The sequence below is a fragment of the Tiliqua scincoides genome, chromosome 4 (assembly GCF_035046505.1).
Source record: "Tiliqua scincoides isolate rTilSci1 chromosome 4, rTilSci1.hap2, whole genome shotgun sequence".
Classification (NCBI taxonomy): domain Eukaryota; kingdom Metazoa; phylum Chordata; class Lepidosauria; order Squamata; family Scincidae; genus Tiliqua; species Tiliqua scincoides.
The window spans coordinates 543,477-558,939 of record NC_089824.1 but is presented as its reverse complement, the minus strand read 5'-3'; the positions used below and the strand labels follow the sequence as shown (position 1 = coordinate 558,939).

Here is a 15,463-nt window from a genome sequence, read left to right as displayed (position 1 = left end):
CAATCTTTACTCTGAATACTTATTTTTCAGAAAATGAAGACTTCTAAGAAAAGAGAAATTTTTTTAAGAGACAACATTCATCCTTAAAAAGTACAAATGATCTGCTAGTTTCTCAGTAAACTGTGAAATAAAAGATTGAATAGTTCTTTAGAAAGAACATCATAAACTTACTGTAATTAAATATCTATCTCATATCTAATATTCACCCTTCTATCTATATTCATTTTATATAGTTCCAGATACATAAAATGTTTATCATTATTCTCTTCTTCTAGCCCAGGGGTGCCCAAACCCCGGCCCTGGGGCCACATGCGGCCCTCGAGGCCTCTCAATGCAGCCCTCAGAAAGCCCCCAGTCTCCAATGAACCTCTGGCCCTCCAGAGATTTGTTGGAGCCCGCATTGGCCCGACGCAACTGCTCACAGCATGAGGGCAACTGTTTGACCTCTCACATGAGCTATGAGATGAAGGCTCCCTCCACTTCTTGCTGTTTCACGTCTGTGATGCAGTAGCAGCAGCAAAGGAAAGCCCAGCCTTGCTTTGTGCAAGGCCCTTTATAGGCCTTGAGCTATTGCAAGACCTTCATTCATTCATATAAGTTCGTCTTTAATATGTTCATTTATGTAAACTTATGTAAATTTATTCAAATTTTAAATGTAAATTAATTTCCCCCCCCTCCCCAGCCCCTGACACAGTGTTAGAGAACTGATGTGGTCCTCCTTCCAAAAACTTTGGACACCCCTGTTCTAGCCTTATAGTTTGCCATCCCAGATGTTTCACCTACTCCATATGCTTTAACCAACTCCTTCCCCTCTAAGATTCAACTGTAACTCTTCTCTTATCAACTTACTCCACTTTTTCTTTACCCTTCATCTCCTGCTCCTGTCCAGTTGGAAGTCTGTTCAGTCCACCTGCACATGCTCTCCACCCCCAAAAACCTGTGTCTCCCCAAAAACCAATTCCTTATTGTTGTCCTTTACCTACAGGCCAAAGCCATCTTGATTCTCTTCCTCTCTTCTCACACAGACATCCAATTGCTAGTTGTCCTGCTTGATTTCAGCTCCTTGTATTCCCCCTTTTTGAGCTTCGTGCTTTCCTTCTGACAATGATTCTGAGTCTCTTTCCAACTCAGCACTGCTGTTTCAAAGATTTTGCAACTTTCCTTTGATTTTTGCATCCATTTTTAAATCAAATTTTTGTACAAAGTTCTCCAAAAGCTGTTTGAAAAGTTCATAGGTGAGTCCTGACTCCATGACTTTTATATTTTAAGTAATTATTCCTGCATTTCGTCTCTTACACCACCAGATGTCACTATCTTTAAGAGTCCACTGTCTTCATACTCTGATATTTTCTCACTGGATCTTTATTTCAACAACATTCCACACATTCCAGAAAGCCACAATCCCTTTAAATGAGTATTTTGATCTCAAATAAAACCACAATTTTTCTTTTTAAAATCTTTTTCTTTCCACCTACTGCAGGCAGTTCAAATCCTTTACGATTCAATTCTCTTCTTAACTTCTCTTAAAAACAAAATAGTCCCATCCTTGTAAACTTCCTCGCTCAGTCGTTAATTTTTCTTATCTGTGGATGTCAGATTAAGTCCTCGCTTCATAAAAATCATAAATCTTCTCTTCACCACTTGCCTTAGAAATGTGAATAAAAGTTGGGGGGAAGACTGGGTCTTCTTTGCCATCGCGAAAGAGTTGAGCCGATGAACACCCCTTAACAACCCCCCTGCATCTTTCTTGAACAGCCTTCGCTGTCAAAGGTTGATACAGAAGTTTTTCCTGTCCAATCAGAGTCTCTTCTCTTGGATCTAGTCCTGCTTTCAGAAAAGAGCAAATAGCCCTTTTCCATATGACAGCCCTTCAGGCATTTGAAGAGTGCTGTCAAATCTCCTCTCAGCCTTCTTTTGTCCAGGCTGAACATACCAAGTTCCCTCAACATTTCTTCGTAGGGCTTCTCCTCCAGCCCTCTGATCATCCTCTCGCTCTCCTCTGAACCTCCTCCAGTTTGGCTGCATCTTTCCTAAACGGAGGTGCCCAGAACTGGACTCAGTACTCCAGGGGAGGTCTGATCACCACAGAATAAAGTGGGACCACTACTTCTTACAACTTCAAAGCCATGGTTTTACTGATGCAGGTAAAGAAGGTAATGAAATGTCTGAAATGTCTGCGTGACTTCCTCTTTGCCGACGATGCAGCTGTCACTACCCACTCTGCCAAAGATCTCCAGAAGCTCATGGATCGTTTTAGCAAGGAATGCCAAGATTTTGGACTGACGATCAGCCTGACGAAAACACAGGTCATGGTTCAGGATGTAGACTCACCTCCCTGCATTACAATCTCTGCACATGAACTGGAGATTGTCCATGACTTTGTGTACCTTGGCTCAATGATCTCCGACACTCTTTCTCTCGATACTGAGCTAAACAAATGCATCGGTAAAGCAGCTAGCACGTTTTCCAGACTCACAAAGAGAGTCTGGTCCAACAAGAAGCTGATGGAACATACCAAGATCCAGGTCTACAGAGCTTGCGTCCTGAGTACACTTCTGTACTGCAGCGAATCATGGACTCTTCGCTCACAACAGGAGAGGAAACTGAACGCTTTCCACATGCGCTGCCTCCGACGCATTCTCGGCATCACCTGGCAGGACAAAGTTCCAAACAACACAGTCCTGGAACGTGCTGGAATCCCTAGCATGTATGCACTGCTGAAACAGAGACGCCTGCGTTGGCTTGGTCATGTCGTGAGAATGGATGATGGCCGGATCCCAAAGGATCTCCTCTAAGGAGAACCCGTGCAAGGAAAGCGCCCTACAAGTAGACCACAGCTGCGATACAAGGACATCTGCAAGAGGGTTCTGAAGGCCTTAGGAGCGGACCTCAACAAGTGGGAAACCCTGGCCTCTGAGCGGCCCGCTTGGATGCAGGCTGTGCAGCATGGCCTTTCCCAGTTTGAAGAGACACTTGGCCAACAGTCTGAGGCAAAGAGGCAAAGAAGGAAGGCCCATAGCCAGGGAGACAGACCAGGGACAGACTGCACTTGCTCCCAGTGTGGAAGGGATTGTCACTCCCGGATTGGCCTTTTCAGCCACACTAGACGCTGTTCCAGAACCACCTTTCAGAGCGCGATACCAGAGTCTTTTGAGACTGAAGGTTGCCAACAGGACTGATGCAGGCTAAAATGGCATTTGCCTTCTTTGCAGCCGCATCACACTGCTGACTCATGATCCACTTGTGATCCACATGTGCTTGTGATCCACATGTGCTGCCAAGCCAGGTGTCTCCCATTTTATACCTGTGTCTGGTTATTTTTGCCTAAGTGCAGAACCTTCATTTGTCCCTGTTGAACTTCATCTTACTCATTTTGGCCCAGTATTCCATTTTGTCTAGGTGCCAAATCTTATCAAATTTTCCAGTGGTGGTGCAGCTGTGCCAATGGGGCGTGCACTGCATGCTGTGGTAGGGAGGCAGTCACAGAGGCTTCCTCAAAGTATGGGAACATTTGTTCCCTTACCCTGGGGTTGCATTGTGGCTGTGCTGGTGCTGGAAAGTTGGATAGGATTGGGCCCCAAGTCTTCCTTGAGGTTTCTACAGTCTTCTGTTGCGTTTGCTACTCCTCCCAGTTTGGTGTCAGCCAAGGCCTGCCAGTGACGGCTGGCCCAAGCATCACTGACCTTTCCTGGCAGCACCACAGGCCTAGTTGGTGGGGATGCCAAGCCCCCCTGGAGATTGCAGGTGGGAGACAGTCGGTCTCGTTCCTGACCCCGTGTTAAGCAGCAGTGAGAGGGGCTGCTGTGCCGCTAGTTCCAGCTGGCAGAGGGAGAGGTTGGGACAGAGCTGCTGGTGGCCAACGTTACAGGACTAGTCTGGGACCAGTGGCATAGCTAGTGACGGGTGGGCTGCCACAGGTGCCACCCATGGGGGGTAAGGGCCCAATCCTATCCAAGTCTTTCCTGGGAGTAAGCCCCATTGACTATAATGGAACTTACTTCTGAGTAGACATGCATAGGATTGGGCTCTGAGCAGTGGCATAGCTAGGTCATTTGAAGAGCCTAGTATTGGGGTTACAGGGAGAGGGCAGAAGGATACTGCACCAGCCCACCTTGCTTCAACCAATCTTCGTATGGGCCAAGTGCCCGCCCTGCACCCTCCGCTCCTGTTGACCCGAGCCTTTCCAGCCTACGGATCCCCCACCCAGGACTGAGATTTAATTTGTCCAGCAGAGCCAGATGAATCCGACTGTTGAACTGTGAACAAAGCCTCCTTGAGGGGCTCGTGGCCCAGTGACGTAACTGGGTCCTAATGAGTGTGAAAAACTGTCAAAACTAAGTCGCCTTTGCCAGTCCCATCAACACTCCCAGTGGTTCTTCTCAAGAGCGGGTAAGTGCGCGGCCAGTCACCCCTTACTGAGGTTGCCCTTGCCACCCCGGGGGAGGGGCAAAGGGCAGCTATGTGACTTAATTATAAACATTTTTATACCACCCTTCCTCTAAGCAGCTCAGGGAGGTGTACATGGTTCCTCCCCTTATTTTGTCCTCACAACAACCCTGTGAGGTAGGTGAGACTGAGAGATAGTAATAGTCATGACATGAAGTGAATAATAATAATGGCCAGAAAATAAATGCAGTGAATATTTCCCCACAAGTAATGGATAAAATTCTGCATCAAATAGTATGTAACATGGTGGTATAATTCCTAAAAGCCATAATTTCCACAAATTTGGTCACTAGGGTGTCACTCCCCCACCCCCAGGATGTCTCATTGGTGCGTTTTGAGTTAAGGCAGCAGTTCCCAAACTTTTAGCACCAGGACCCACTTTTTAGAATGACAATCTGTCTGGGACCCACCAGAAGTGATGTCATGGATGGAAATGACATCATTAAGCAAATTAAAACAATTAAATTAAGGAAAAACAAATAAATAATGGGAAGCCAGCTGTGCTCCACCAAGTGAATTGTCTCTGTAGCCTGCCTGCAATAACACCCCCCCCCCCACAAATAGTGAGATTTTCAGCCCTCCCTGGTGCCCACCTTACCAGCTCAAGCCTCTGTTTTATTCTTTTTGGGGGGCTGCTGCTTTCCGGAGCACTTGTTGAGCTCCACTTTTACAAAATCAGGACCATGCTGCAGCCTTGCATTCCCCTGTGCCCAACTTGACCAGGAGCCAATGCATGCTTGCTTACTCGTGAGTAAACGCGGCCGTGTGGCTTAGTTTCACTTTCCATACTGCTCAATACGTTCGCCAGCTTGGCGGGAGGGAACTCTTTCTTGGGTGTTTCATGGGATCAGAACCATTCTGGTGTCGTTACCTTCCTCTTGGCCTGCCCTTTCCAATGGGCTAAGGCACGTTTGCCTACCCACAACTAAACACATGATATGCTCAGTTTCACTTCCATAAGGCTCCATGCATTTTTTTGTTTCACGGTTTTTTGGCCTTAACCTTTGATGGAAGGAAGATATTTCACTCTGACTTTTTCCATTGCATTCTGCTGGAAGTTCCACATCCAACAGTATATGACATGATGGGGTTATTCCTAACCACCACGATGTTAGCAATTTTGGTCTCTTGCGGTGTCATGCCCCCCACCCCTCACTAGCTACGCCACTGGCTCTGAGTGCCATTAAACCTTGGTAATGCCACTGGTGGGGAGGTTGGGTGTTGCTGGTAACTGGTTTAGATGACTTTTTAACTGGATTCATGGTGGACTGTAATCTATCAGTGGTTATTAACTAGGAAGGCTACACTGAACCCCCAGGTGCAGGAGCAGCCTGTCCCTGAGTACTAAGCGCAGGAGAGGGCCATGAAATATTCATGGCATTTATTTTCTGGCCATTATTATTATTAATTTCATGTCATGACTATTACTAACCCTTGGCCTTGCCTACCTCACAGGGTTGTTGTGAGGGCAAAAGAAGGGGAAGGGCCATGCACACCCCCGCCCCAGACAGGAAGGGCGGTATAAAAATGTGAGAAAGATGGATTACGTCGTGGGGGGGGGGTATCAAACGACGGAGCTACGCCACTACCCGCCTGGCTGGCCCCTTCTTCCACCTTTGCCCATCGCCCTTCTAGAGGGCACTGCCCCCCTTGCCCCGGCGGGCCCGTCACCGAGCGCGCCCGTCCAACTGCCCCAGCAAGGCTCAGCCGCCCGCGAAGCGCTGTGCCGAGCGACAGACTCCTCCGCGCCCGTAGCGGCGGCGCAGCCCCCCACAGAAACCCCCAGGGAGCGTCCCCGGCGGGGCAGGGCAGGGCAGGCAGTGTCAGGGGCCTCGACCGGCCCCTTCTGCTCTGCAGGGCAGCCGGACCGTCGAGTGCGCCCAGGCAGCAGGCTGCGAAGGCGCGCCGCGATGCCTCCGGCGGGCGCCCAGTCACCGCTGCCGAGTTGCGGGCCGGGAGCAGGGACGCTTCGCAGGGGGTCCGGCGAGCGCTCCTCCGAGCCAAAGGCGCGCGGGAGGAGGGGCGCCCGTCGTCGTCCAGCGCCCCTTCCCGAGTGCCGCGTTGGGGGCCGGGCAGCCCGGCACCACCGTGCGGGACTCCTGAGCCTCTGGCCCGAAGGACGTGCTGCGCGCCCCGGAGGGGCCCCGCTGAGCGGAGAGGCCCCGGCAGGCCTTCCTGCCCGGCCAGTCCTCCCCGCGGCGCATCCTTGGCGGCAGCCACGGGCGCTGCCTGGCCGCGCACATCTGGAACCCATCTGGGCCGGCCGGATGGCGAGGGTTAACGGGGCGGCCCGCCCCCGCCCGCCCTGCCTCCGTCCCTCCCTCCCCCGCGCTCTCGGCCGGCGTGGCGTGGCGTGGCGGGGCAGGCGCGGAGCATGGCCTTCCTCGGCCCCTGGACCCCGAGCGACCCCGCCTGGCTGCGGCTCGCCTGGGTGGCCGCGCTGGTGCTGGGCTCCCTGGGCATCTGGGCCGCCTTCCTGCTCTGCCCCCTGTGGGGGCGGCCAGGTAGGTCCCGCACCCGGGCGCAGCCCCGGCCTGGGAGGCGGCAGGAGGGGGCCCCTCGCGCTTCTCCCCGCGGCTCCGCTCGCGGTCCGGCACGAGCCGGGAGGCTGCTCGGCCCCAGAGCCCTTCCCCCGGCCGGCCGGCTGGCTGGCAGAGCGTCGGCCCGGCCCAGTCGGTCAGTCCGGAGCGAGGGGGTCGGGGAGCCCGGCCGGCGGGAGAGGAGCGGCTTCCGAAGGTAGAGCCCCCGGCGCTCCGCAGGCTGTGGGCCCCTCGGCCGGGGGGCGGCGCGATCCTCGACCGGCCGGCGCTCAGAGCGGGAGGTGCGCGGGCTGGTCGCGTCCGGAGGCGGAGGGTGCTCGGCGACACTCCTGCCCGGCTGAGCGGGCGAGGCGCTGGGTTCAAGTCGCCGCCCCGCCGGGAGGTGCCGCTGCGGGCTTCGGGGCAGCCTCTCCTGGAGGGCGCGGACACCCGGAGGGTCCGAGCGGCCCCCGCCCAGCTGCGCACTCCTCTCTTTTCCAGGGCAGCAGCTGGGCGGAGCAGAGCCTCGGCGCCTGTCGGAGGTAAGCCGTGCCGCCGGCTGCGCTGGGAAACCCCCCCCCCCGCCGGTCCCCTGGCGACTGTGCCCCTTCGGGAGCATCCAGCCGAGCCTGCTGCGCGGGGGGAGCAGCGGGCCGCTCCCTCCCAGGCTGCCAGCAGCAGCCCCCACGGCGCGTGGCAACCCGTCCCGCCTGGGGGCGCGAGAGGGCAAGGAGGCCTCCGGCAGGCTTGGTTTGCTGCGCTGGCCGGGCGGGCGGAGGGACAGCGTGGCCGCCCGGCGCTCCAGCCCCACAAGCCTTCCCCCTTCCGCTTTCCCCAGAAGCGGCGCAAGAAGACTGCCAAGGCGAAGCCGCCCTCCGGCCAGAGGGAGCGGGCCCAGCCCTCGCTCAAGGCGTCCGTCACGGCAGCCCGGCGGCAGGTAGGCTGAGCTCCCAGCTCCACTTCCCCACGGGGGGGGGCGACACTCTGCAGCCCAGCCGGGAGAGAGCGGGAGCTGCGCCCCCCAAGCCTGAAGGCTGGTCGTGCAGGGCCTGCCCCCCTCCCCGAAGGACAGCTGGCACAGCCCGTCCCAGCTGTGGCCTTGACGCTGTCCCGACGATGACCCCGTCGGGTGCGCGTCGGCCGGGCTTGTGGCTGGGAAGGCCGAGAGGGAGTCCCGGGAAGTCCGACGCCAGCTCGCCGCAGGCTCTCCTGCGGTGGTCCCAGCAGTGGAGGAAGCCCTGCTGCCCGCCTGGGCATCCCGTGGACCTCACGCGCAGGCGCCGTGGCCTCCCCCGGCTCCTGGCAGGCGAAGCGGGCTGAGACGGAGCCAGTGGGGACTCTCGCGCCCAGCCCTTCGGCCGCTGCCCCCCCCCTCCGCAAGGGGGCCGCTCTGACCTTTCCCGCCGTGCTCCGTCCAGGGAGGCCCCAGCTTCTGCTGGACCCGCTGCTGGGCCAGGCACACCGAGCAGTCTCTCTGCCTGCGAGCCCCAGGGCTCCGGCGGGACTGCTGGCCTTGACGGCCTGGCCTTGTTCTCTCTGCCAGACCCAGAGCCCCCCCTTGGACCCCCCATCTTAGCTCTGTCTGCTCTGGGGGTATCTTGCCACTGGGATCTGCAGGCAGGGTGCAGCCGCTGCTGTCTGCCTGGCTCTGCTGTCAACCCAGGAGGCCTCTAGGTGACTCTGGGGCAGAGGAGGGTGTGCCTGTTCCTGACCTGGCCTGCTGGGGGGGGGGCGTTTAGTTAGGGCTGAGAGCTGCAAGGCTGACCTTAGAGTACCAGGCCCATGAAGCCGCTTTCCACTGGGGCTGGGGAGAGGTTCCGTGGGGCACGTCTGCCTGGCACCGCAGAGGGGGCAGGCCGATTCCTGGGGTGGTTACTCTGTAGGTGCCAGTGGAGGCCTTAGCCCTGGGGCGGACTGCAGGTGGCGCTTCTCGGACCTGCGGGCAGCTGGCCTGAGGAGAATCGCATCACCAGCGAAGGCAGGCGAGAAATCAGGACCCGCCGGTCGGGGAAGCAGGTGCCAAGAGAAGAGCTGGCGCCGGACTGGCAGGACTGATTCCCTGCCGCCTTCTCTTTCCCAGACTGTGGGGCAGGAAGGCCCCTCCTTGGGGCTGGATCTGTCCGGAGCCTTGTGGTCTGGCCCCTGGGCCTCTCCATGCTCTCGGGTGGCTTTTCTGGCTCCTGGCAGATCTGCCCAGCAGGCCCCCCAGGAGCCGAAACGTGGCAAAGGGGGGGCAGCTCGGCCCCTCCACACACGGAGGGAGCTGGGCCTCCCTTGTGCCTCCTGGGGAAGCCTGCTGGGCTCCCTCTCTAGCACGACGGCTGTGTCTGGAGGCGAGGCCCTGCGGGGTCAGGCCTGCGGGCGGGAGCGGAGGGTGCCCGGAGCAGCCCGCAGCGGCAGCGAGCCTGGCACTAGCCCGGGCAGAGGGTGGCCGGGGGAGTGCCCGTGAGGAAGAGGCGGGGCCCGCGCTCCGGTGGCGACAGGCTTGGCCTCGCGGCAGGCAGCAGCGGAGCCGGTCCCTCCCTGCCGGCGGTGCTGGGAGGCTCCCCCTGTTGGGTGGCAGTGAGGCGCCTGCCGGGGCCCAGCCACCCCAGCACCGCACAGGCAGAGGGGCTTCGACGGCCACGGCCGGCCGGCCGCGGGACCAGTGCGCTCCCTGCTCGCCCTGGGCACCCTGGGCTGGCCGGGGGCGGGAGCGGCGGGCGGTCCTGGCGGCTGCGGCGCGCGCGTGCGCGGGGCTGTGCGGTGGCGGCTCCCTCCGCGTCCGCGGCTGCCCGGGCTCCCCGCCCGCCCGCCGGGTGAAGAAGTGCGAGCTGTCGGGCGGGTGGCGAGGCGAGATAGGGCGGGAGGCACCACGCCCGGCGGGCGGGCGGGGAGGAGCGTCGCTGGCCGGGCCGAGGCAGGAGCCGCCCCCTGCGCTGCGTGTCGCCGCCAGCAGCAGCGCCCGCCCTGCCCCCGCTGCTGCCAGCCAGCCAGCCAGCCAGCCGCGGTCCTGCTGCGCCTGAGCCTGCCTGCGCCGCCGCCCTTGCGAGGTAGGCGGCCGGCCGGGCATGCGTCGTCCGGGGAAGAGGAGCGGCGCGGCGCCCCCGGCACGGTGAGTGGGCCCCGCCAGGGCCGCCGCGGGCCTTGCTGCTGCCGGAGGCGGGGCCTGCCTGGGAGGGGAGGCTGGGCCGGGGGGGCTGGCAGGTGCGCCGGGCGGGGCGCCTGTGCCGCTCTCTGGCCGCCCCGCCCGCCCGCCGGCTCCCGCGGGTGGCGCTCGTGCAGCGGCGGCCCTGCGACTACCCACCGCGGCAGGCAGAGGCGGAGTGGCAGCCCTGCGCCCTCCCTGCCTCCGGCTGCCCGGCACAGGCCTCGGGGTGCAGGGAGTTCGCAGCGAGCCCGGCTGGCGGGGGTCGTGCCGCCTCCCGGGGCGCGAATGAGGCTCCCTGGGAAGCTCCCGCGCGGGGCTGCTGGGCAGGGGGTGCTGCAGGGGCGGCTCTCGGGGGGCCAAGGGGCCCCCCTTGCTTCCTCCTCCCGTTGCGGCCCAGACTGGGCATGGGGGCCGAGCAATGGGGGGTCGCCTCCAGCAGCTGATGCCTCGTGGAGGAGGGCAAAGGTGGATGCCCCAGGGGCGGGGCGGGGTCCAGTGGGCTGAAGCTGCAAGAGGGGAGACTTCCACTGGGAATCTGAAGACCCCTCCCAGGGAGCCCTCAGGCCGAGGTCCTCCAGGGAGGGTTTTCCAGCTTCAAGCAGGGTTGGATTAGATGGCCTTCGAGGTCCCTTCCAATTCTGTGGTTCAAGCTGGAACAAAGCCCCTCCCCCATGGCAGCCATGGAACGCCAGCTGAAGAGGAGCAGTGAAGAAGCAGCAAGGCACAGCCCCCACCCCGTTTTGTTGGAACAAAGTTCCCATTGATGGGGGGCAGTGTTCACTGAATCCATGCTTGCCAATTGTACAGTGACTTGAGGAGGGGAGAGCGTTTTTCGGTGGTCTAGGGAGGGCTGTCTTCAGTCCTGTCACCGGCTGGAGGTGGGTGGGCTGAAGGGTCAGAGGGACTTGAGGGAGTTCTCACTTGCTGCCCTTCTCTTCCTGGGGGCTGCTCAGGTGGGTTGCCTTCTGCAGGGTGTGGGTGTCACAGCAGTGTGTTGTGACCAAGCCTGATCATAGCACTGAGACAGCTTGTCCAGCCCAGAGGCGACAGGTTGTGGAGCGCCTGCCTTGTGATCTGTCCTCCTAGGAAAGGCGCTTCGAAAAGCCTCCCTCATTGCAGGTTGATCCTGTTTGCAGCTGTGATTTTACTCCCCAGAAGCATCTTCTGGCATTTCTCTTTCTGGCAGCTGCTCCCTTGCGCCTTAAGGGCCTAATCCTGTCCATTTTCCAGTGCCGGTGCAGCTTTACCAGTGGGGCGTGTGCTGCATCCTGAGGTGAGGAGGCAGCCACAGAGGCCTCCTTGAGGTATGGGAATGCTTGTTCCCTTACTTTGGGGCTGCATGGTGGCTGCAGCGGTGCTGGAAGAGCGTCATACGAGACTTCAGAGGTCCCATGTTAAACCAGCCACTGAACGAGGGGCAGCTCTTGCCAGTCCTGTTTGTCTGGGGAACTGAAGCTGTTCTGGAAACAGATTCTCCAAACAAAAATGGCTGCGGGTGGAGCAAGTCGGCAGGTTCTCTGTGGATTGTTAGGTGATGGGGAAGGAGTGCTGTGGCATTTCTGTGCCTGTTGTAGTGTGATGTGTCCTGGCACGTGTGATGCGGTGTGTGTCTGAGTGTGTGTCTATGGCTGCATGTGCTTGTGTATGCTGCACTTTCTGTTTTTGCACCATACATGACGTTGAGGGCCCCATTCTGTCCAGCTTTCCAGCGCTGATGTGGTTGTGCCAGTGGGGCATGCACTGCTTCCTGTGGTGGGGGCAGTCATGGAGGCCTCCTCAAAGTCAGGTTCCCTTATCTCAGGGCTGCATCGTGGCTGCATTGGTGCAGGAAAGTTGGATAGGGTTGGGCCCTGAGCGGGTTATGTGTCACACATGAGTTTGTGTGTGATGTCTAACATTTTGCTGCAATTTACATGCTGCTGCACTCTTTGCATGTGGTGCGTTGCAGTGTTTTTGTGTGTGGCTTGGTGCTACCTGCTGTGACATGCACGTTTGAACGAGGTGCTGTGATTTGTGTTGTGTCGTGTCGCAAATAGGCGTGGGGTGCACACATGGTTTCTTACAGCATGAGTTTGCATGTTGCAGCGCCCGTTTCTGGGCGTCATCTTGTGATGTGCTGCAGCAGACATTGTTATTGGAATGTGGCAGCAGCCATGTGCATGCACTCTCTTGTGCCGGCCACTTGTGATAGTAAATGGAAATTATTCCTGGGTAAGTGTGGGTAGGATTGCAGCCTAGGATTGTTAAAAAATTTTCTGCTTGAGGATGTCAGGACATCACCTTTGGTGGGTCCCGAAAGATTCACATTCTGAAAAAGCGGGTCCCAGTGCTAAACGTTTGAGAACCACGGATGTGGCTCGTTTGTGGGGTGCCTGTTGCAGCATCCTTGCAGGATGCTGTGGCTTTCTCTTGCACCCGGTGTGCCATGCCTGCATTTTCTCACCACAGCATGTGCTTGCATGTGGTATGTTGCAAAGCCTGTGTGTTTTGCAATGTGTATCTGTGTATGGCGTGCTTTAGCGCATGCCATGTGTGTTGTGCGTCCTAAGGGTTGCCATGAGCCATTTTGTCCAGCTTCCCACTTCTGCCCAGACGTAAACAAGAATGGGTTACAGTGTATGACCAGACACAATGTTTTTGTTTGTGGTGGTTGAACTAACAAGAATAAATGTGGCGTAATGTGGGGGTGATAATAAAAAAGGACTTCATTGCAGGCTTGATGTAAAGTTTCAGGAGAGAATAGATGCGCAGTGCTTTCAGTAACTCTGAGCACAGATACTTCTTATTATAGAGCCACAAGGACCTTAATCTCCCAGCATGAAATGAGCAGCCAAATCCATCGTAAGTCCCCGCGCAGCGTTGCCAATGTGGCATCCGCTGTATCCCATGTGGGAGTTTTTGAATGTTGAGGCCTTCCTGGGGTAAGGAAAGCCCTGCTGCTGCCATGGGTCCACTTGGACCTGTGCCAGTGATATTGCTGGTGCAAGTCTGCATTGATGGTTGCAGGCAGATTGCGCTCAGGAAAGGGACTAGTATTTGACAGGTGCCACTTTTGCAGAACCTGCCCCCTTTTGATCCTCCCTCCTCCTTGCCTCTGTTGCCTCCCTGTTCTGTCCACCCCCCACCCCGTTCCATCCCTTCCCCACCTTCCTCCCAACTCCTGCATTGATGGCAGGCATCCAGTGTCCCTTGTTGCACAGACCCAGCCCCTCGCTGTAGCGGCCAGGCTGCACGTTACACCTGTGGAACTCTTGTTCCAGCAGTGTGAAGGGCTCATAAGACTGAACTGTTAGTTAGTTTTCTTTTCCAAAGCAAGGAAATTCTAGACTCAAAAAGCTTTTGATTTAAGAAGCGTTACAGTGAGCTGAGGTTTCCACCCACCTTAGAGTTCAGGTTATATAAGCAGTATCCTCCTGCGACACTCTCATGTGCTTGCTTAGGCTGTGCCTGCTTTTAAGTGGGAGGTTGGCTGTCAGAATGAAGAATTCAGAATTTAAAAGCGGGTGTCCTGTAAATGCTGATGTTGTGTGACCTCTTCCGAGACTGAAGGATGCCAACACATATATTGTGTGACCTCCAGCGTCTGGTGTTGCCTCCAAGCTCTGGAGGAAGAGGAGTGGGGTGAAAGGCCAAGGGAATGTGTGGGCGCATGGTGGGGGCTCTTTGTAAGCAAGCAGAACATGCCAGGCTGTAGAGTAGGGGTGCCCTCGGGGTCTCCCAATCTGGCCTGCAGGGCGCCCTCAGTCTCCAATGAGCCTCTGGCCCTCAGGGGACTTGCTGGAGCCTGTGCTGGCCCAATGCAACTGCTCTCAGCGTGAGGGCGACTGTTTGACCTCTCCTGTGAGCTGTGGGACGAGGGCTCCCTCCAGGAGCAGGTTTTGTCCCAGCGGGGCGGGCGATGGCTCCTGCTGCCACACCCACCTGCGCATCTCAGCAAAGCGTCCTCTGGTGCATCTTGGAACTCCTCCTCGTTCTCTGCTTTGCCGTTTCCCAGAGTGCTAAGCTTTTGTCTCTCGCGCCCTGACAGGCTGCTCTGGGCCAAGCGCTGCAGGGGCTTGGGGCGGGGGTGTCCAGGGAAAGCTAGCTTTGGTGCTGAGGGATGCCTGAGTCGATGGGCTGTCCCAGGCTGGAGGAAATACCTGTGAGGCCCCTCCTGGGGCCCAACTGGGAAGTCGCCTGGGGGTGCAGGTCCAGGCCAACTCCGGCCTGGTTTGAGAGGCAGTGTTCTCCTCCCTCCCCACCCCGCCCGCAGAGGCATGCCATGGTGCATTGCCCCAGCTTGCCTGACCTCCTTCAAGCTGCTGGTCCACCCTTGGGGGCTAAAGGCCGGTAGAAGCCTGGCTCCTCTCTCCACCTGTGACACCAGACCAGCCCTTCCCCCAGGCAAGCAGGCTTTCAGGTTGTGGAGTGGCTGCCCAGGTGTCTAAAGCCAGTCTTCTCACTCCTGGGGCGGGCGGCGAGTGGTTCTGACGGGAAGCCTGCCACACCCCTCTCTCGTGTGAGAACTCCGTTCTCTGAAACCCCCATCACTGTGGCCGGATCAGGGGACACAGACTGGTCCCAGGACATCAGGTGGCTTTGCTCCTCTTGAAAGTCTAGCAGCCCAATCCTCTGCTTCCCCCTGCCAGTGCAGCCATGCCCATGTGGGGGAGGGGCCGGCCGGCCGTGGGATCGAGTCTGGGAAGGGGGTTTGGATTCAGCAGGGTTTGGATTTGGTGGCTGCCACTGCCGCCTAACCCCCTTCCCAGACCTGATCTGCCCTCCCCCTGCCCCATTGCATTTCCCCTGCCAGCTTACCTGGGTTGGCAGGCCTGCCCCATCTGTTGCCATGCACAAGACTGCTGTGGCCTCTTCACTGGCTCTCCAGCAGCGCATGGCTTTACGCATTGCTGGGCGTCCTTTTTGTGACTGCCCAACATTTGTCCTGCCAGCGGATAGGCCCTTTAGGATTGGGCCATAAATGATTAACATGTGTAGGATTGGGAAGGGATTTTTCCCAGGCCAGATTCTGGTGTCCCTCTCTGTCTTGCCTCCCTCCTCCAGCAAGTGACTTCTCACTTCTGCCAGCTGTCTGTCTGGGTGTTTGCTGCTCCAGCAGCTCTCCGGGGCTGGTTGTTCTTAGATCTGTGTGTTCTGGCTGGCTTGGCCTTGTAGCCAGGGACCCTCAGTTCCCTTCTAATTTTCTGGTCCTTTGGGAGGCAAGTGGTGTGAGCAGCACCGGTCTCGGGGCATTGGCTCCAGGCACGGCCAACACACCAACTCAGCTCTCTGGCACTGACCGTTGGGGAACCTTGCCCTGCAGTACTAAGGTGATCCTGGCTCTAGACCAGCCTGTGCGCATAGACCATTGCCAGGCACCCAGTCGGAG

General features: G+C 57.9%; 2 protein-coding genes across 2 annotated transcripts in view; one reads left to right on the top strand and one right to left on the bottom strand.

Annotated features, from left to right (window-relative positions):
* Window positions 1-6,723: 6,723 nt before the first annotated feature.
* LOC136647481 (collagen alpha-2(I) chain-like) lies at window positions 6,724-14,982 on the bottom strand. The gene is made up of 5 exons (XM_066623043.1): window positions 14,893-14,982; window positions 14,017-14,140; window positions 8,967-10,601; window positions 8,361-8,576; window positions 6,724-8,174 (listed from the first exon to the last, which is right to left on the bottom strand). Exons 1-5 carry the CDS (start codon window positions 14,980-14,982, stop codon window positions 6,724-6,726), a joined length of 3,516 nt encoding a protein of 1,171 aa, XP_066479140.1.
* The window catches only part of PLEC (plectin), a 104,853-nt gene continuing 99,378 nt past the window's right edge, over window positions 9,989-15,463 (top strand). Inside the window, 1 exon segment of the mRNA XM_066626466.1 lies at window positions 9,989-10,059. The gene's annotated coding sequence lies outside the window, so the exon portion shown is untranslated.

Excerpts from the sequence above, each read along its gene's own strand:
- LOC136647481 (XM_066623043.1), bottom strand. The coding sequence starts at position 14,982 with ATGCGTAAAGCCATGCGCTGCTGGAGAGCCAGTGAAGAGGCCACAGCA. Across the intron at positions 8,577-8,966 it reads GGCACCTGCTTCCCCGACCG|ATCCCAGTGGCAAGATACCC; the intron begins GCGGGTCCTGAT and ends CCCTGCCTGCAG. Across the intron at positions 8,175-8,360 it reads GACGGAGCACGGCGGGAAAG|GAGAGCCTGCGGCGAGCTGG; the intron begins GTCAGAGCGGCC and ends GGACCACCGCAG.